Source organism: Symphalangus syndactylus, chromosome 4 (assembly GCF_028878055.3).
Source record: "Symphalangus syndactylus isolate Jambi chromosome 4, NHGRI_mSymSyn1-v2.1_pri, whole genome shotgun sequence".
NCBI classification, from domain to species: domain Eukaryota; kingdom Metazoa; phylum Chordata; class Mammalia; order Primates; family Hylobatidae; genus Symphalangus; species Symphalangus syndactylus.
In genome coordinates this window covers 84561964-84583628 of record NC_072426.2, presented here as the reverse complement: position 1 = coordinate 84583628, position 21665 = coordinate 84561964, and the positions used below count along the sequence as shown (strand labels likewise).

At 50.8% G+C, this 21665-nt stretch overlaps 1 protein-coding gene across 6 annotated transcripts in view; it reads left to right on the top strand.

The window, feature by feature from the left end:
• WDFY4 (WDFY family member 4) overlaps positions 1-15347 on the top strand; it is a 300852-nt gene extending 285505 nt beyond the window's left edge. For 4 of the 6 annotated variants that reach the window (XM_055275366.2, XM_055275372.2, XM_055275367.2 and 1 more), the window contains exons 56-62: positions 1629-1813; positions 2697-2855; positions 7362-7541; positions 9303-9485; positions 10771-10855; positions 13756-13867; positions 14903-15347. In XM_055275366.2, coding sequence (XP_055131341.1) covers positions 1629-1813; positions 2697-2855; positions 7362-7541; positions 9303-9485; positions 10771-10855; positions 13756-13867; positions 14903-14969 — 971 coding nt within the window. In that variant the 3' untranslated portion in view covers positions 14970-15347. The remainder of the gene's footprint in view (positions 1-1628; positions 1814-2696; positions 2856-7361; positions 7542-9302; positions 9486-10770; positions 10856-13755; positions 13868-14902) is intronic. The other 2 variants (XM_063638069.1, XM_063638070.1) reach the window with 1 other exon arrangement.
• Positions 15348-21665: the final 6318 nt, after the last annotated feature.

Below are 21665 nucleotides of genomic sequence, written 5' to 3'. Positions count from 1 at the left end.
GTTGAGCCAATGAAGGGAGCCATGTGATCTAGGGAGTGAAGAGGGTCACTCTGGCCCTATTATTGAGAAACAGTTCTTCCAGGGACCAGGGGCTCCTCAACAAGGCCAGTCAGTGAGAGCGCAATGAGATGGGCCACCTTCGGCGCCGAGCACACAGTGGTGATTGTTAGTCCATCTCTTCTGACCACAGTTCAGTGGCTTCCGCAGCTGCCACCAAGGCTCAGAGAGGCTCTATAGAAGCAGGAGTCCACTGGGGTGGGGGTGGTTCCACTGGGGTGGGGGTGGTCCCACCCAGCCCAGGAGGGAGGATCACCCAGATGGAAGCAGAAGAGAGGGTGAGGCTGGGTTCCTAGGGCCGTGTATGTATGAAGTCGGGTGCCAGTGTCATCTGAGGACATGCACTGCCTTGGAGAAATCCCACTACATTGAACAACATGCAGGTCCCAAGGAGTATGAAGTTACGTTTTCAGGGGTTTTAGTGGTGTCCTTTTTTATCCTTGCCCCAAGAACATTGTCATTGGCACACCCCACCCTCATAGATAAGGTGCTGCTGCTCTTGACACTGGGGACCATGGCTCCATTTGCCCCAGGACTGGGGATCTGCTGCTGCATTGAAGTCCCTGGGCAGTCAGGCACAGCCCCTGCCCTCACAGAGAGGGACATGAGGTGCAAACCACATCAACAGCAACAAGGGAGCTCAAATCTCCCATGTAGGCTCCAGGAGACTGATGCAGATCTTAGTATCAAGCCACGGGTCCTGGGGGGCCTTCCTGAGGCTCAGTTTCCTCATGTGTAAGGTATGGAAGACAATGGCCCTGCCCTCAGGCTTGTGACAGTGCCATGAAGTGGTGTCTGTCATACAGGCAGGCAACAAGCCAGCGCTGAGACAGGAGTCCTGGCAGATGCTGGTGCCACTCCGAGCACACACACTGGGCCTCGCTTTAAGGGGCCTGGCTTTACTCTCTCCCTTTGATCTGAGCAGCCCCAGAGGGTAAGGGCCATTGATGCCACAGTCCCTTCCCTACAGGGAGAGACATCTCGCAGTCTTATCCTGGAGCCTTTCCCGTATCCTGCTCCCTCTCTTCCTCCTAGGTGGTAGGGTCAGGAAGAGGGTGGTTCTCCCACTTCACCCAGCACAGGGCAAGAAAGGGAGTGGCCCCTACCAGGAGGAAGGAAATGCCCCTAAGTGGTGGGTGTGGTGTGCACAGTCTCAGAAACTAGGCTGGCCTCAGTGTTTTGAGTCAACAAGCTGCACCAGGCTCTTTGCCAGGGGACACACATTGAAAGGGGCATGGTTATCTCTACTCCATGGGAAGAGGCTGGGGTCTGAAGAGATGGAATGACTTCACCAGCATAATCAGACTTGGAATGAGGTCTAGGCAGCTCCAAATCCCGTGCTCTGAGCCATATTGCAGCTGGGGCTGGGGGTGGCTTCAAGAGTGGAGCTGAGGGAGGGTAGGAAATGTGCCTGCCTATGACTCCTGCCCCGGGGCCTGGCTACAGTGTGTGCTGTCCTTCTATGAGTAAGTTCCAGTCCAGTGTGTCTGCCTGTCACTCCTGCCCGGGGGCCCAGCTGTAGTGGGTGCTGTTCTTCCATGCATAAGTTCGCCATACTAACTGGGACGTAGATATGTACCTCTTTTCTCTAGGCTCAGAGTCCCCCAAAGGGGCCATTGGCCACATTGTCTCTACTGAGAAGACCATTCTGGCTGTAGAGAGGAACAAAGTGCTGCTGCCTCCTCTCTGGAACAGGACCTTCAGCTGGGGCTTTGATGACTTCAGCTGCTGCCTGGGGAGCTATGGCTCTGACAAGGTGAGTGGGCTGCAGGGAACTGGGGCAGCCTCAGGACCTCAGCCTTCCTCCAGCTGGAGGCAGAGATGGCCCAGAGATAAGCGAGTCCAAAGCAACCTCGCCCACTTTCCCTACAAGGTGTGCTGCCAGCCTAGGAGGGAAAGGACTCAGTGACCGTGCAAAGGCCCTCCTTGGGCCAGGCCTCAAACCGTCCTTCCAAGGCTTGCAAGTTGGCAGTGTATACTGTCACCTCCAGAGCAGAGGCTAGCTGGACACATGGCCACATTGAGCCCACCCACGCTGGCACTGAGTGTAGGAGGGAAGTCCTGGGGGCTCCTCTGGTTCCGATCATGATTTAGACTCAAAGGACACACACTGAGCATTCAGGGGGCTGGCAGGAGCAAGCTATTTCCCTACTGGTTCTCTCAGCCCCCGTGTAGGCCACGCAGTCACCTCTGCCTTCTTGATGTGGCCCCTGCCCTCTTCCCCAGGCCCCATTCCTACTCCAGCTCCCCTCCCCTAATCCCATCACTTACAATGAATTCCCTATGCTCCAAGCTCTCCCCAGCCCCTCCCTAGCCTTGCCCCACCAACTTCTTGAGGCAGGCATGGAACTCAGCCCCACATGTCCTCCCTCCTGACCCCCAAGCTGAGCCACCCCCTGCTGGTTCTCATGGGGTCTTCCCAGCATCCCTCACTTGTCTCTTCCCACCTGCTGGAGGAGGAACTCCTGTGTGGGGACCCGGGATGGTCTGGATTTTGTCAGCAGGGACTGGCTCCTGAAAACATGGCATGTCCCCAGTTCCCAAGGCACTCAGAGTGGCCCACATCCCCCCGTGACTCTATCCTGGGCTCCTGTCCCTGCTGTCTCCACAGCAGCACTCATCCCCCTTATCTCCCACAGATCCTAATGACATTCGAGAACCTGGCTGCCTGGGGCCGCTGTCTGTGCGCTGTGTGCCCGTCCCCAACAATGATTGTCACCTCTGGGACCAGCACTGTGGTGTGTGTGTGGGAGCTCAGCATGACCAAAGGCCGCCCGAGGGCCTTGCGCCTCCGGCAGGTATGGTCCAGCTTGTGCAGGTGCGGTCCTCAGGTGAGGGCAGTACCTCATGTAGGGACAAAACCTCTGCCTGGCATGGCACCTGGGCAGGTGTGGTGCCGGAACACACCCTAACTCTGCTCACTGAGGGCCCTGCCACCCTCAGAAGCTGGGAATGAGCAAAGTGAGGTGCAGAGAGGGTGGCCCACAGCTCAGTGTCATTCAGGAGTATCATTTTATTCCCATGGTCCATTTGACAGGTACACAGGGCAGGTGCCTCCACAGAGGTCCACACCTTAGCGAGAGATGCTGGGCCACGCACAGTCACTTCATGCACGTGGCAGGTCCGGTGAAATCAGTTTCCTTACACCAGATAATATCTTTTGAGCATTTTGCCACAAGTTGGCCTTTATGCCAAACATTTTTACATGGATTGCCTCATTTTAGCTTATTGACAGCCCTGTGAAATAGGTGCCATGATCACCCCTACTTTATTGGTGAAGGAAAAATGAGATGCAAAGAAGTTTAAGTGGTGCATCCAAGGTCAAATGAAAGACTTTCCAAAGGGAAGTGGTTGAGGTGGGAGGAAGAGGAGCCATGAGCCAGGAGTCTGAAGATGTGCACCACCAGCCCTCATAAGGAATGCTAATTACAGTGGCACTTAACTTTTGCTTAACATTCCAAATGCACCAAGGCCCTTCTGTATACTAATTTTTTTCCATGAAGAAGGAACTATTATTTCCACTTTTAGACAAGGAAACTGAGGCTTAGAACAGCTTGCATTTGAATCTAGGTTTGTCTGACTCTAAACCCCATGCGCTCTCCCTGCATACTCTGGAACTTGCCCTAGAATATCACTAGGGGATGCTTTCAACTGTAAAATCCAATTCATTTTTGCATCTGTTTTTTAGTTAGCCACACAGCCCTAAAGTAACAGAAACAAAAATAAGCTGTACAAAATCACTCACGCCTGTAATACCAGCACTTTGGGAGGCCGAGGCAGGCGGATCACGAGGTCAGGAGATCGAGACCATCCTGGCTAACACGGTGAAACCCTGTCTCTACTAAAAATACGACAGATTAGCCGGATGTGGTGGTGGGTGCCTGTAGTCCCATCTACTCAGGAGGCTGAGACAGGAGAATGACGTGAACCTGGGAGGCGGAGCTTGCAGTGAGCGGAGATTGCACCACTGCACTCCAGCCTGGGTGACAGCGCAAGACTCCATCTCAAAAAAAGAAATCACCACTGACCAAATTTACTAAACTGAACATGTTTCACTGAAACAGACCCTGGGTTTCTCTGGATAGTTCTCAAGCCACTTCTGTCACTCTAGATCGTGTCCTTGTCTCCTGGTGCCACGCAGGGCATGGAGGGTGCTGCGTGGGCACTCAGCAAATGTGAGGTGAAGGAATAGGAATGAATAGGGCAGTGCTGACTCATATGCAGGGGCAGCGCACCCACTGAGAGGCAGCTGTACAGGTGACAGGCAGGTGACCTTCACCAACTGCTGTTGTCAGTGGGCTGGGTATGATTCCTGATCTCAGCAAAGGGACTGGAAATGAAAGACTGGAGTGCTCTCTCCCCAGCATCCCCATTGCCCATTTACAGTTTGCCCTGGGGACGGTACACAGTTCCTCCTGACCCTGGGGCTGGCCTTGGGGTACTGGGGCGGTGATTTTTCTACCATCCTCTGAGCTCCCATTTAACAGTGAAAATGCACAGAAACACCCTCGTATCGACCTCATAAAAATGTAATTTATCATCTTCTCCTACTTTCAAATCAACAAGAAAAGATATGGGAATCCCACATGCTCTTATTTTCTAAAAATAAAACACTTTATCACTCACCTGTAAAGGCTAATGTAGGCTTGCGGATTCCCAGACCCATGGCTGCTCAGTGAAGGGGTCCATTCCTGACCTGTGGACAGGAAAGTCATCACAGAAGAGCCTCATAGGCGGTTCAAAAAGTATTTTATTTTTAAAGATACCTAACATTAAAGAGAAATTTTAAATTTACTTCAAAGACAAACAATTCTCTACCATCCCTATAAAAGTTTTCATTTTTGCATACTCTCATCCCCAGATATACATATTTATGTCTTTCTGATCATTGTGTAGATATTTTATTCTATTTTCACCCAGCCTATCCAATTGTTTCCATTTTTCTACATTCTCTATAATTTACATTTCAATCGTTCCATATCATTCCATTTCCATAAAATTGCATTTCAATTGTTTTGTTATGTCAGTGCACTACAGTTTAATAAACCATTTCTTCTAAAACTAGACAATTAAGTTGTTTCCAAGTTTTAACTATTTTACATAGTGCTGCAGAAGACATCTTATCTGGGTTGCTGTTTGCTTCTGATTGTTTTCTGACGATAAACTACGACAAGGAGAATTATGAGCAGTGACATGGTGCTTTCCAAAATAGTTCTATGACTTAATCATACCACCAGCAATGCAGAGCACCCATCTCATGGCAATGTAACCAGCATGGGGAATTATTTTCAGGGGTTTCCTTTTTGCTATCATTTTTTGCTACTATAGTTAGGTATAAAATGATATAATGGAGTTATTTTAATTGGCCTTTTAGAGAAGTATTATTCTGAGAAAACAAAACCCCCTTTGAAGCTGCTGTCTCTTCCTTGATTTCTTCGGCTCTTGCAGATGGTAGGTGTTGGATGCCTTGTGGTGCTGGAGTTTCCAGGCTCGTCAGAAGGCAGCCAACCTGACCTAAGTGGGCAGTGCCAGGCACACAGGCTATTTCCTGGGAAGAGCAGGCAGACTTAGTTCCACTAGTACACAACACGTGCTGGCATTGGGGCTCAGAGCTCCTCTCTTTACATCCTGAGCCTTATGCCTGGGTTCCCTTCTCTGCACTCTTTGGCATTGCTGTTTCCCCTGCAGTCAGAACTGAGTCATCAGACTCAGTTCATTCTGGGAAGAGATTCAGAAGGTTCCTGTCAACTCCGCTTTCTCCTGTTCACTTAGGCAGTTTTCATTTTCCTAGGATGACCCAAATCTTCTTCTGTGGGTCATACCCATTAACTTGCCAGAACCATCTGGTTGGCATCAGGTTAGGATCCATTAAGGACAAATGGGAGCTTGTGGCAGAACATTTCATTGCTATGACCAGGCAAAGTGACAGCTTTGAAAAATGATGCCTAGCCTCATTGACCCGAATGAGTGAGTGATTGTCTCTGTCCTGAGGGTAGAGGTTTACGACTTGGTAAGCCAGGCCAATTACGCTTCAGAATGCCACCTCTGTGCCCCTGTGGCTGAGTCCAGGGCATGGCAAGCACGTGTGAGCAGAGGACCTCAGATTAGAGCCTCTGGGACCTGCAGCCTCTGGAGTGATGGTGATGGAATCCACACTATTGCCTGCAGCAGTTGGCCAGGGGGTACCAGCATGCGTGGTGGGCCACTTCTGCCCCTTGGGAAAGTGTCCACAGAGAACAAGGCCTCCAGCCAGATCTGGACACACAGCCATCCATGAGTCAGGCCAGGCCCCACACAAGCCAAACCTGAGGACCAAGACCAAGGAAGTCTAAGTGTCCCAGTGGCTATGAATCCAGACCTATCAGACTCAAAAAGCTCCATCTTTTTCATGACCATGTGACCTCCCCTTTTCTTCTTCCCATTTTAGTTCAAGAGTGCACGTGCCTCTGAGGTTCCCTTACCGAGATGGCTCTCAAAGTTGGGCACATGTGAGAACCCCCTGAGGGCTTGTGAAAATTCAGACTTCAGGGTCCTATCCCCAGCATTTCTGATTCAGGAGACTTGGGGTAGAACCCAAGAATTTGCATTCTAACAGGCTACCTGCTGCTACTGAGCCTGCTGGTGTGGGCACCACAGTTTGCCAACAGTGCTTTGTATGTTAATCATAACATGAAATGGCCAGGCGTGATGGCTCACACCTGTAATCCCAGCACTTTGGGAGGCCAAGGCAGATGGATCACTTGAGGTCAGGAGTTCAAGACCAGCCTGGCTAACTTGGTGAAACCCCATCTCCACTAAAAATAAAAAATATTAGCCAGGCGTGGTGGCAGGCACATGTAATCCCAGCTACTTGGGAGGCTGATGCAAAAGAATTGCTTGTACCTGGGAGGCAAAGGTTGCCGTGAGCTGAGATCATGTCATTGCACTCCAGCCTAGGTGACAGAGTAAGACTCCGTCTCAAAAAACAAAAAAAAATATCGTGACATGAACTGCTCCCAGGTTCAAGACAGATGTAGGGCAGCACAAAACATCCAGGTGTGGCTAGTCTCTGGTGGGGTTATAAGTAAAAAAAGGTTTCTCCCCAGCAGAGCCTCCACCCCTGGAGATGAATGAAATGGAGAGGCTAGTCATGGACACGCACATGCACACACCCCCAGCCGCACAGACAACAGACTAGGGAATCACTGACTCACTCAGAATCTCCATTTCCTCATCCAGGGCCCAGCTGTATAGGGAGGGTGAAGAATTCCCCAAAGTAGCTGAATTGAGGGTCCCTCTCCTAACCTGTGAGTCTCTGTCCCCAGGCCTTGTATGGACACACACAGGCTGTCACGTGCCTGGCAGCGTCACTCACCTTCAGCCTCCTGGTGAGCGGCTCCCAGGACTGCACCTGTATCCTGTGGGACCTGGACCACCTCACCCACGTGACCCGCCTGCCCACCCATCGGGAGGGCATCTCAGCCATCGCCATCAGTGACGTCTCGGTAAGGCTCCTATTTCTCAGTGTCCATGTCCTCACCTTCACAGTAGCATGGGGTACAACACTCAAGAGAAAGCCCAGAGACACAGAAACTCTGGCCACCCCAGAATGCTGAGAGGGCCCCAAGTGTGTGGAACAGTCGCTGTAGATCTCATGTGCAGCACCCAGGTCTAGCTTCAATGTCTGCTTCTTTACTTTCCTCCCTCTGGTGGTGGGGACAGTGGGAGGTGTCTGCTTTGCTGTGGGCACCAGGGGGCTGCAGCGGAAAGATTGGATTTTGGTGAGGGTTTTGCTGGATGTGGCTGACTCATTTAGGTCTTTACCTTCAAATCAGTGTTGACTTGGCAGATTTGGTCTTCATGGCCGTGCAAGCTTCTCTGCCTGTCCTTCCATAGGCTAAGAAAGATGAGGGAGATCGACTTATCAGTGTGAAATTTCTTCCAGACTGAAGCCCTGTCATGGGATATGGGGTTCCCTAAGGATGCAGAGGTTTCTGCATCTGCTCACAGAAACCCTAAGGGGCACAGGGCATAAATAAAATTAGCAGAGGGCTCAAAAGAGGAGGGATTATATAGGAGCTTCCTGGTTCCAATTTTTGCTGAAAGTGGTGCTCCAGGTAGGCTTGAATTCAAAACTGGATTCAATGTTAGATGAGTAGATGGAGTGTGAATGGATGGGTGGATGGATGGGTAGATCAGTGGATGCATGGGTGGATGAATGGATAGATGGATAGATGGGTGGATAGATGAGTGGATGGATGGATAGATAAATGAATGTATGTAAGTATGGATGGATAAATGAGCAGATAAATGGATGAATAGGTGGATGGAAAGATGGACGAAATGGATAATGGATTGGTAGATGGTGGGTGAATGGATGGATGGGTTGATGTATAGAAGAAGGCATGAAGCCTTCACCTGAGAGAATATAAAACCCATCAGGAATTGTGTCCCTAGACCCCAGAGAAGCCTGAAACCAGGACAAGTTGTCCTGCAGCCAATTGATTTCAGTCTGTGCTTGCTGGGTGTGGGGCAGAGAGGTATCAGACATGGTCCCTGGCTTCAGACAGACCATCCCTAACAATTCAGGAACTTCTACAATGGATCCCAGCCCAGTGGGATGTGGAGGGACACTGAGCACCCTACATCCCTTCTGTGATTAGGGCAAGGCTCAAAGGGATGGCCCCAGGGCCTCGGTGACAGTGGCCACTAGAGAATAAACAGGACTTGAGGAGGAAAGACTCTAATGTGAGCATCATCAGGAGATACAATGGGGAAATTTCTCCTCAGAAATTCCCTCTTCAGGGACATTGCACAAGCTTATGAGCCACATGCAGTCATTGGAACCTCTGTACCCTGCCCTCCAGCAGGTGGCATCCAAAACTTCTTTATGGGGCAGGGCTGGCCAACCAAGTGTAAGCCGTGTGTCCAAAGCCAGGGCTGCCCTTCAGGCTGGATCTTCTTTGGCAGTCAGGGTGTGGCTGGGGAGTGGGATCTGGGAGGAGCCTGAGGGTGAGCCAGGTGCCTTCTGCCAGGAAAGAAATATCCAAGCACATGACTGCAATATGAAAAGAACCAAGAATTCACAGCTGTGTGAAAACACAGGAGACCTGTAAGTCAGCTGGAAAGAAGTCTCGGGGTACCTTGGGGGTCTTCAGAGCATGACAGATTGAGGGTACTTGGGTGCACCAACTGGGTAGTTGAGTGCGTGGCTGATGGGCAGGCAGTGACTCCAACTTAGAGTGATGCCAGCTCTCACTGCACAGGGCACCATTGTCTCCTGTGCGGGAGCACACTTGTCCCTGTGGAATGTCAATGGACAGCCCCTGGCCAGCATCACCACAGCCTGGGGCCCAGAAGGAGCCATAACCTGCTGCTGCCTGATGGAGGGCCCAGCATGGGACACAAGCCAGATCATCATCACCGGGAGTCAAGACGGCATGGTCCGGGTAGGTGTGTCTTGGGCAGAATGAGGACATAACACAAGAAACGTATTCATCTCCATTCTTCTCACTTCCTCCAGGGAGCCAAACCTGCAGGTTGCATTTGAGACCATTCCAGAACAGGTACCTACAGCAAAGGAAGGGAAAAGAGAAGGCTCTTTCCAGGGAAAAAGTAAATAAATAAAATTATATATATAGTAATACACACACAGACACACAGACGCACACACACACACAGACGCACACTAAAATAAACAGTTACAACATATAAAAGTTGAATGGTTAAATGCAAAATATTATATCCCAATGCTAAAAGGAGATATTTGTGTCATCCATTCAAACCAAACTTGCCTACCCATCCACTAATTTATCTCCCCCCAACCCATTTATCTCTCTACTCATCTACCCACCCATCCATCCACCCATCCATCTCTCTATCCACCCGTCCACTCATCCATCCATGTATCCATCCATCCATCCATCCATGCAGCCTGAGGCACCCAGGCAGTCCCTTCACAGGACTTCATCTGTGGCCTCTGCAGAAAGCAGGGCATCCTTGGATGGCCTGGGCTTGGTGGGGTGTGGCCCACATTGGTAGGTCAACCAGAGGAGCCTGGGATGGCTGAGCTGCAGGTATATTACTCTCTTGGGCCCGCCCAAAGCATAAGTGAGGGTCTTCCGTGCACTCAGCGCTCATTCATTCAATGTGGTCACTGAGCTCCTGGACTGGCCCAGTGCTGTGCTAAGCCTGGCATGGGGCTCACAGAAGCATTTGAGAGGAGGCTGGTCCTTGCCCTTTGGTGATATAAAATCCAGACCCAGGGAGCGAGAAGCCATTTTGAGTGAGTCAGCCTCAGGGCTCCCACAGCAGGCTTAGCACCAAGGGCCAGACACAAGATGGGGGTGCCCAGCCACCCAGGGGTGAGGGAATACTCTAGAGGTGGTGGCATTATGGGCAAGAGGGCATTGGTTGAGCAAAATGATAATAAACTGGTTGCAGAGTCACATCCCTGGAAGTGAAGGGCTGTGGGGGGGAAGATGAGATGCACTTAGAGACATGGGTGGGGTAAACTCATTCAAGGTGCAACTGTGATCGGCCAGACCTCCATATGAGGAAGCTGAAGCCTAAATAACCTTTTACCTGATAATAAACTAACATCAGAAGTGAAAGGGGGCCATGTCTTCATCCTTTCCCTGGGGGACCCCTAGGTGTGAGGAAATGGACTAGGCCACCCCAAGCTTAAAGACAGGATCATCTCCCCAGCCCATGACATTTGCTCTTTTGGGGCAGGTTTGGAAGACTGAGGATGTGAAGATGTCTGTTCCTGGACGGCCAGCAGGAGAGGAGCCCTCAGCTCAGCCTCCAAGCCCAAGAGGTACCTGACCTGCTAGGGATGTGGCCGTCCTGGCCTTGCCCTTCCCTCCTCACCTCCCCTTTCTCCACCTCAGCCCAAGGGCTGCAGCTCCTCCCAGGTCTGCAGAGCCTAGGGAGGCCTAGGGAGGGACAGAGAGGTTCAGTGACTTGCCCGAAGTCACCCAGCAAGCAGACTATCCTCACATGTACTGCCATCACAGCCACAACGGCCTCAGAATAACCTAACCATAGACACTGGCATGTAACCACCATCACCAACCCCTCCATAATGAACACAGGTGCAAACCTCCCCATCAAAGCTGTTACCGCATCACATCCATCACAGCTGTCCAGTTCCTGCCCCCATCATTACCTCCTCCGGCTCAGTCTTCAGAAAAGATTCTGGCCCAGAACTGGGACATCTTTACTGGGACCCACAGTCAAACATGTTTTCATGAAGTGAGAATTCTATCATCCTGAGTGCTTCCGTTAGCTCCCTGTTTGCTCTGCATCCCAGAACCTGTGATCATCCATAGGAGAGAATTTCCCAGATTTCTGAGGGCTGCCTTCTCAAAAGAGTAGACATTTGCAATTAGTTCATTTCTAAAATACAGTCCACACCTCTTTGATTCATTTAGTCACCCATTTGTGGATTCTTCTTCAGGCAAGCACACACAGGCATTTGCTCAGCCTCTACTGTGTCCTAGGCTCTATATTAGGGGTCCCTTCCTTCAAGATAACCAACACGTGGGGACTTTGGCAACAATCTGGGCTGAGCCAGGGCAATAACATCACAGAGATCAATAACATCACAAAGATGCAGATCAAAAACTACATCAGTTCACGGGTCCTGTTTCTCTAGAGTACTTGGAGACCACCACAAGGAGTCAGCCTGTCTCAGTGTGAAAGGACAGAAGTGTGTGCATTCTAAGGAACCCAGCGCATCTTTGGAAAGCAGAGGCCAAACTCCCTCCCATATCTGCTCCCACTTGGAAAGGCTCTTATTCCCCAGCCTGCTTACAAAGCAGTTTTCTGGTATACCTGCATGAGACTGCACATCATTTTAGTTTAGGGCTCAAATGCCCACTTTTGAAGCTATTGGGGCCCAGTAAGCTAACAGCATTAGCTAAGCCTATGGTTGATAAATGGATGTCTGAGAAAGAATGCTGGATGATGGGTGGGTGGATGGATGGATGGATGGATGGATGGATGGATGGATGGATGAATAGATGAACGAGTCACCTCAGAGCCATTCAGTTGATTCTGGCACTGCCATTGGATTCGCAGGTTCCTATTCAGCATCAATGGTTGTGGTGAGGTTGCACTCACCGGTCATGGAGTCTAGTGAATGAGAAGCAGAGTAAAAAGCAGAAAACAAAGTTCTAGACCCAACTCTGTCAGAGCAACTTCTCTGGTTTTCTGTCAAATGGAGACACTTCCTGTGCATCCTAAGTAGTAGAGTACTGATGACAGAATAATAGTAGCCACAGACAAGAATCTACTCCAATTGCAGGCCATTATTTCATTTTTGCAGACTGTAAGAGATTTTTCTCTCTGGACACAGCAGCTGATGGCATTAGGAAACTTAAGGGGGTCTTAGATTGACAGGGAGCCCCAGATCCACATTCTTCCTCTCTGTCTGCCCTGACCCGAAGTCACTGCCACCCCATTGGATTGACTGCCAAGATTGTGATTACAGTTCAAGGGAGGATTAACATGAAATGACAGGATGACATGGACATATTCAAATAGTCACGTTGGGCTGCAGTTTAGAGTTAACAAATCTAAAATATGTGCAGATTTACAAGCCTAAACTTCTGGAGGTCTTTAATAAAAAGGCATGTTGTTCTTATATTGCTCAAAACCGTTTTGTTGGAAAGGGACCTGTATTGGGCATGACACGTGGATATTTGCATGTGTGTCCTCTTGGCGTGTATATTACTATATCCCTCAAATGTCTAAAGGGGCAAGAAAGGAGATCTTTGAAGATATTAAGCATACTGCATTTGCAGGCAGATGTAATCTAATTTCTGCTTGGAATTCATTTATTTGCCATTTGCAGCAACGCCCAACCCAGCTGAGTACAATTTATTTCAGGAATCGCCTCAAAGATTTGGACTCAATCTGGTACATAAAAAGCACTTGGGAGAAGCTTGTTGTTTAGACTTGTACACAAATGTACAACTGCCTGGTGTGCTTTGAGGTGGTTTCTCCCACCTGGACCCCTCATGCGTTTCCTGGCACATGGCCTGTCCTCACACATGGGTGGTCACCCCAGGACAGCGGGGGCTGTATCATCTCTCCTGCCCTGAGTCCAAGGAAGTGGCTTCGCAGGGACATACCCAGCTGGTGTCTCTCCATCTCACCCTTCACATTGAAGGAATTACTGTCTGTCCCCAAATGCAGCCATTAAAATGAGTGAAGTAACAATCTTTGAGTTATATTTTTTGAAAAAATATTCTCAGCATTTAATTATTGGTTGTGGCGTGAGAGGATTAAGATAAGTTGATAATGCCGACTTTATGTAATTTATTTTTACTAGGCAATTACTAGCTGCATTACATCCTGGCAGCAAGGTATTGTGGGGCGTCTTATTAAGCATAAAGCCAGTAAACACTGATGAACAATTTTGCTGAACTAGGCATGCAATTTAGAAAGCAATAATACACAAATCCAATTTGGTACACAATGGATACCGCGGCACGTCAGCACATGTAACTATCACCGCCTGCAAATTAAATTGGGACGGCCCTTTTTGCAACAGCACAGGCCAAGATTAAATACATTTCCCCCTCAATTTAACAAGTTGCTGACCACAAATATAAATACGTGCGTATGTGTTTGCGGCCCTGTGTACAGATGCACACTATATGTGCGAAGCCGATCTGGTGTTCTAACTCTTCTCTCACATGCTCCACATAGGCCACAAGTGGGAGAAGAACCTGGCCTTGAGTCGAGAGCTGGACGTTAGCACTGCTTTGACAGGGAAGCCCAGCAAAACCAGCCCTGCGGTGACAGCTCTGGCCGTGTCCAGGTAAGCGCGGCCTTTTTTCTCTGGGTCTCCAGGAGAGGGCACTGCAGCCACCTCTAGGAAAGCCCCAGTGGCTCTGAGTCCAGGCCACCTGGCCGAGGAGGCCACCTCACTCCAGGACGGGGCCCCACCAAGCACAGGATGCAGCCCGTGTGGCCGTATAGAGCCCCAGGAAATGTTTTTCAGGGTTTTGTTGTTGTTTGTTTTGCTTCTAACTCACACATGCCCTTGCTGTCTTGCTCTTGAATATCCAAACATTCATTAAGAAATCCAAGAGGTATAAGTATATTGTTTTGTAATTTTATCCTAAAGAGAGCCTTTTCCCCTGAGTTCCACTGCTGACTGTAACATTTGGTGTGATGATTATCCTTCACTAACAGAAAGTGCCTTCTGAGGGCTCTTAGCTGCTGTAGCATAGCCAAGCATCAGTCCGGACACTTCATACCCGTTATTTGACTCGCAGTAACCCATGGAGGTGGTTACTGTCATTAACATCCTTGTACACACTGGGAGGTGCAGCCTTAGGGGCCGCTGACCTTGCAGAGCCGGACTTCCTTCCTCCCTCCCTCACTGGCATGGCGTGGGCTGTTCCGGCGTCCTTGGTGGAGGCACTACACAGTGTTTTAGATGCTGGGTGGGACGGAGTGAGGTGGGGTGGGCATGATGGTAGGGTCGGAGCCGCACTTTTTGCAGAGAACTTGCCATTTGTTCTGCCCTGGTCCTGGCTATTTCTCTGATGGGACAGGAGACTCACCTGGAGGCGCTGGAGAGAGGCAGGGCCTCGTCCTGCTCCCTGGGGCCTGAGCTTCCCCACAGTGCTGTGGGAGCCACCACCCTCACAGCTCAAATGCTCTCCCCTCCCCCAGGTGGAAAACTTCTCCATTCCTCCCACTGCCTTCCCTGCCTCAGGGGAGACGAGACCAGGGGCAAGCTTCGCTGGGCCCCGGATAGAGCCCCAGAGTTGCAATATCCCACGTGCTGGCGGGGACAAGTCGTACTGTCCCTCTAACATTCTTGTCTTTTCTTTCTCTTCCCAAGAAACCAGACCAAACTCCTGGTTGGTGATGAGAGGGGGAGAATATTCTGCTGGTCTGCAGATGGGTAGGAAGAGAGAGGCAGCAGAGGCTCTGGCACAGCAGTGCCGGGCTGAGGGCGGCAGAGGTGACTGGGGGCTGAGCTCTGCCTACAGAGGAAACCCCCAGGGCCTCCTTCCCCACAGCTCTCAAGAAGGGCCTCTGGCAATCAGAGCTCTGCACCCCAACCCTCTCCATGGCCGATGGGACTTCTATGAAAAGGATGAGCACACACATTCGGAGGGCTGAGCAGCACGCTGGAAACTGTGACTTGGTGATGCCCAGCTGCACACAAAATTACGCATGACAAACCTTATTCAGGGCTATTGCACTGAAAAAAAAAATGGGGTCACTTACTGGAAATTATTGTATTGTCTTTATTTTATTAAAGCAACTATGTTCTAAATGCAGAAGGGCTCTTGAGTTTTAAACTGCCACTTTATTTCACTTACCATGCTGCCTTTCTAAGTATTTGTGTTTCTGTCCTAAGAAAGGCAGGAAGGCTTTAGGGAAGCACATCCACCTGCACAGCCTCATCCAGCCCCTCCCCATCTTCCATCTTGGACACTGGCTCTTCCCCGTCTTGCCCATAGTGTAGGGGCCTGAGGAGCGAGGGGCTACTGTGAAGAAGGCCCAGCCTCTGTGGCTGAGCCGCAGGACATGGCGGTGGGTACTGCCAATGGCAGACTCAGGGAGGTTGGCTTGGGGTGATACACCCACCTTGGTGATACTCCCACCCCCATCTCCACAACCTGCAACAGACAGGGGTTCCAGCCAACTCCTGGCTCAGCAGTCTCTTCCCAGGGCCCTGGTCCACACTCGGCTTCTGAGCTGCAGTTCTTCCTGGAGAAATCTGCACTGCTGTGTGACTTTTGTTTTCTACCTGAAAATGTATGGCAGGTGGGCTAGTTACTCATGCCCCTCTGAAGAATTCCAGTACCTTCTTGTGCCTGGGTCATTCTGGGATTGGTCATTGGGCATCAGAGGTATCACCCTCATTCTAATGTTTCCTCCTTACCCCAAGATTTGCAGAGCTCCTCAAAAGGAAATCCACCTGCCTTTTTAATAAAGTCAAGCTCAGGTGGACACATAGGGACTTGGGGAGGTTAAGCTTGTTAGCTTCAACTAGTCTTTCAGAGATCTCCCTTCTAGGGACCAGGTGGGGATCCTGGTCTTCCCCATGTCTCCAAACTCTGCAAAGGCCCTGATGGGGGTCCCCACTTAATTTAGCTCAGGCCTAGGGACAGCAGGAACGTGCACTTCATGTCTTATGCCCCGTGGGTCATCCGGCCTCCAGGGGGCAACAAGTTGATTAAAAGATAAATATTAAGAAAGTGGAACTGGTGTGCAGCCATGTCAAAAATGGTGAGAGGTGGTTAGCATACTCTGATTCCTCTGTAAACGCTGAGGCTTTGCAAAGGAGAAGATGGAGGAGACCCTTCTCAGGTCCAGAGCACCCCTCCCCGGGTGAGAAGCGCTTGTGTCTGACCCCAGGGCCAAGGATCACACTACCTCCCACACCGTCTGCACACACTATTAGCAGACAGCCCATTTGCAATCCCCTGGTTGGTCTGGGACTGCACTGAAGGACCATAAATTTAAGAGCAGAGAGCACCACTCCCCAGGAAGGCCAAGAAGCAGGGTCATAAATATCAAGGCTGAGCCTGCTGGCATTTTTCAAAATACATCACAGCATTACGCAGGGCTGACAAGGTCTGCTGGCCAAAAGGCTGTCTTCGATTCCTTCGTTTAAGTGTTTTTGCCTTCTGTTCCCCTCAAATCATGGGGGAAATGAGGAGACAGTGTTGGGTCTTATTGCTGGGGTCCTGGTGATGTGCTGTCTGCAAACAAATGTGACTTGAGGTGAAAGGGCTAAAACGGACATCTCAGGCCCTAGGGAAGGCAGAGGGGACATTCAGCTATATCAGTTGGGTGGGGCTGCCATAACAATATTAAACAGAAATTCATTTCTTCACAGTTCTGGAGGCTGGAAGTCCAAGATCAAGGTGTCACAGGGTTGGTTTCTTTTGAGGCCTTTCTCTTGGTTTGCAGATGACCACCTTCTCCCTGCATCCTCACCTCATCTGTCCTCTGTGCACGTCTGTGTCCTCATCTCCACTTATAAGGACGCCAGTCATATGGGATTAGGGCCCACCTATATGACCCCATTTCAACTGTCTCCAAGTACAGTCACATTTGGAGGTACTGGGGGTTAGGATGTCAGCATAGAACCACTCCAGGGACACAATTCAGCCGCCTATGGCACTGGCTGAAGGAGGTGGCCCTGGAGTCAGGCCTGGAACCTGCTGAGACAGAGGGGCGGGGTTGCAGGAAGACTGGGCTGCATTGGCAAAGGTGCAGGGTGAGTCGGGCTGGGGGTGGGAAGGAAAATGGACAAGGGCACAAGAGAAGAGGCTGAGAGGTGGAGGGGCTGCTGCTCCTGGCTGTGGACTAGACTCTGGTTACTGGATGGAGTGAGAGCAAGTGAGGCTGGCAGAGGTGGGCCACCCACTCGCAGAGCTGCATTCCCCATGCCAGTTCCCAGAAGGTGCCCCACAAGAGTTGGCTGAGTAAACGGACATGTAGACGAATGAATGAGTTGGTGGCAGACGTGTCAGAAAGGGTGGTCCTGGGATGGCAGGGTCAAGCAGCAGCCCCTCCGTGGGCAGGGTGAAACAAAATGGAGTGAAGAGGTGGGAATAATGAGAGGAAACTAAATGTCATGCCCTGGGCCCAGGACATGTCAGGGGACGAAGCCAGGAGCTTGGGAGCTTGTGGTGAAACCATGAACGCCGTTGTCAGAAGCTGGAAGCTTTAGAGGCATCCGTGAAGCAGGGACAGGCTGTGGGTGAGAATGCCCCACAGAGGAGCTGGGGAGACTGCAGGAGGCAGGCTCCATGCTGGGCTGCTCCGGTGGGGTCCTCCAGGGTTAGCTCGCATTGCCGGGAGGAGGGAAGCCGCTCTGCACCAAAACCTGGGAGACACATGCACCCTTGGGCCCTCACAGACATGGCCCTGCTGTAGACTCCCGAGGCATCGGAAGCAGAGTCTGCTGCTGGAGGCGAGGGTGGTGGGAAAGTCAAGCCAGGCCGGGGCTGCAGAGGAAAGCACCAGGCGCAACCGAGGCCCAGGCTCCAAAAGCTCTGGGCAACTCCAGTGACAGAAGGCCCTTGCTGGCCCGAGTGGACTACGATGTCTGGCCAGCAGGGTTGGGGCTCCTGACAGCTGTCAGTGGTTGGGGGAGCCCAGGGCAGAGGTCTGGGGTGCAGGGAGAGGAGACAACAGGCTCAGTGCCCAGGCCCACAGCAGAGGCAGCCAGGGCAGAAGCCAGGGGCACAGACTGCCTGGGGCCCAGGAGCAGGACCAGGCAGACACAGGCCTCACCAGCACACCAGGTCCAGTGGGGACCAGAGGACCCATCCCAGCACCACATGGTATCTAGAGGCCTAGACAGGAGGACAGGCATATGCACAGCGAGTGGGTAAGGAGGCCAGGCCACCTGAGTACCAGGCCCAGCTCCACAATTCCCACCAGCCTTGGCCACAGCTTCTGTATCTGTGAAATGGGATCCTGGTGTCTACCTCGGGGCTCCTCGGGAAGGTAATATCATATCTTCTTATTTTATAATAAAATAAAATAAAATAATAGTGGATGAGGCAAACAACAGACTGCCTATTCTGCTGTGACGCAAGCTCTCGGCTGCTTCCCTCACCAGTGTTTTCCTTGCTCAGCCAGTCCCTGTGCCAGGGCGCTGGGGACGGAGGAACCCTGAGCCTGGGACACAGAGAACACCGGACAGCAGGCGCAAGACATCCGGCAGGCCTCAGGCCCAGGGCTAACCAGGCTGGAGCAGGGCAGGCACACTTCAATTTTGCTTCTTCAGAAATGTCCGGGAAAGGAGGTCCAGCCCTCAGGCTCCCCCAGGCCCACAGACTTTGTGCCTGCTCATGGGGAACAGAAGCCTCAGGCTGCACATGTCACCCTCTCCCAGGGAGCACAAGTCCTGGAGTTCCCGCTGTGTTGGGAGGAATTCCAGCACTGACAGCAGCAGGCTGGGGTGAGGATGAAGGCAGGCATCGCTGCCCACCCTGTGGTCTCAGGACAGATGGCCTGTGAGGGGATTCCCCAGCCTCTGGGGTCAGAGACCCCCATATCCCACTCACTTTTCACGTCTGAGCCCAGCTCCTAGACAGCAGCCATGCCCCGATGTCCCCCAGCAGAAGTCCCCTCACGGAACATCCACCTCGGGCCTCTCTGCATTTTCTACATCCTCTAAGAGGCCAGGGAAGGGCAGCCCAGAGCAATTGATGGGCATCCCTCCCACAGCAGGCACCCAGGAAAGCAGGGATCTTGGGCACCACTGTGCTTGCCTGAGACCAGCATCCAGGCATGCTGGAGTCCCTCTGGGAGGCGAGTTCACCCACAAGGGGGGCCGCACGCTCAAGCTGTGCCCATCTCTCCACCTGGACAGGCCTGGCCAGACTGGGACATACTTATGCTAACAAAGTAGTCATTGCTCATCGGAGATTCAACTTTTTCCAGGTGTCTTGCATTTGTGTTTGCTAAGTCTGGCCGTCCTGCTCCCTTGACCTCTTAGGTGCAGGAAGAATGGTGCCTTGTCAGCAGGCCTGGCAGAACTCATAAGTACTCAGTGTGTGACCCATGAATTGCTTGTATTCAATGAACTGAAATTCAGCAGCAGAAGCTCTTGGAGGGACCATGTGGGGCTCTCTGTGCCACTGACCAAGTTTCCAAGGCTTTCTGTGTCCCTCCATGGCAACCTCATGGGAACCACATTCCCCTACCCCACACTGGCCTTCTTCTTCCATTCCTTTGAGTTCAGGGATCCTGGGAGAGAAGTTCTGTCCCCTGGAAGCCCCTGTGACAGCAACTTCCTCTCCCTCTGGGGCCTGCAGAGAACTCAAAGATTGGATTTAACCATATTACAATGCAGCCAAGCAGGACACATATGGGGTGGAATAGGCTTTTCATAGGAAAATCCTGATGAAATTTGTTTAGCATAAAATCAAATCTCTCTAAACTAAAATCAGTTTTGCTTTAGTAAGTTCTTGGGTACACATCCACATCCCATACCTGAATCAGGGTGTGTGTGTGTGTGCAAGCTCACTTGTGATTGTGTTGTTTCCAATTGTTCTCTTATTGGATGTTGCCTGAAGCACCTTCATGACCTTCTTAGTAAACAGGAAGACCCTCCAAATTGCCTCCTTCCCCTGAGACCCTGAAGGCTCAAAGAACACTGTTGTATCCTGAGCTGAGATCTCTGTCTGCCCCAAAACTTGTTGATATGGAGACCCCACTTGTCCAAGACATTTTACTGCCTTTTGCCAGAAATGCAGCACCATAAATACACAACTCTATGATGACTTGGAAGTGGAATGTGCCACCAAATCATGCATCACACACTTTGCATCCCTGTGGCCTTTGCCCAGGCTTTAAGCACCGATGGATCTTCACTAAAATCAGTGTAATGACGTTATCTTAACTATCCATCCAAGAACTTGTTCATTCATTCATTCATTCATTCATTTATCCACTAGTATTTAACAAGGATTCACTGCATACTTGTTCCCAGCCAGGCTTGGCGCCTGATGGAGAGAGGCTGTCTGGACACAGATGCCTGAAATGTAACCTTCAAGAGTCTCTGGCCATCAGAGACACACAGGCCCTCTAACACTGTCACTTTGCACATGTGGAAGCCAGGGTCCAGAGAAAGAAAGGGACTTGTCTAAGGTCACATAGCAGGTCAGTGGCAGAACCTGGTCAAGGCTCCAGATTTACTCCCCACCCCCAGGCTGTAGTACCAAGTACCTAAGGCCTTGTGTTCCTTAGGGTGGGCCACTGGCAGAATGAAAACCAAACAGCCTGCCTCTCCCTGGAGGCTTGGATGTCAAGAATAGCTGGCTCTCCCCACTTCACAATGAAACACAAAGGAAGAAGAAAAGGTTCATATGCTTTTGAAAAATAGAACAAAATGCACCAGAATCTTTGTGTTATAGAGGCCAGCTTGAATTCCTCCTACAACAAGGAGCTCACTACTACGGGAAGCAGCCCCCCCATGACAGCAAGACTCATCATGCTGGAAGCACAGGTCACGCAGTCCCCTCCATGAGGAAGCCTCAGCCTCAGAGTCCCTCAGGGCAGAGGCTTCCTCCTCCTCCTTCTCCTCCTCTTGCAGAGAGCACCAGGAGGCCAGTTGCTCTCACAGTCCCCTCTGCTGCACCTCCAGGCTCTTGTGGCTTTGCACACCCTCAGCCTCAGCTGTCTTTTCCTATGCTTGTTGTTTTATAAAATAGAAGTAATAATTGCTGACTTCATAAGTTGCTTGGAAAGTTAAAATGCAATAACTGTGTCAAGTTCTTAGTACACGGCAGGAGCTCAGGAGGTAATGATGATGATGGTTATCAGTATAAATGTAGTTCATGACACAGGGCCTGGTAAGAGAATAGTGACTTCCTTTTCATTTCTTCTCTCCCTTTCAGAGGCATTGCTCCCTCATTCAAATGTTCACCAAATATTTCTCATTCCCCTACCACCTTCAGGATTTTTTGACAACACCTATACAACAATATTCTTAGTATTTGTCATTAACTTCACTATTTTTTCAAAACTGAAACTTCACCTAAGTAATAATGTCTGTGAAATCACAGGTTGGATATATAGTCTATGTTTTTCTAACTACATAAAATGGATAGAAAAAATGCTTGTCT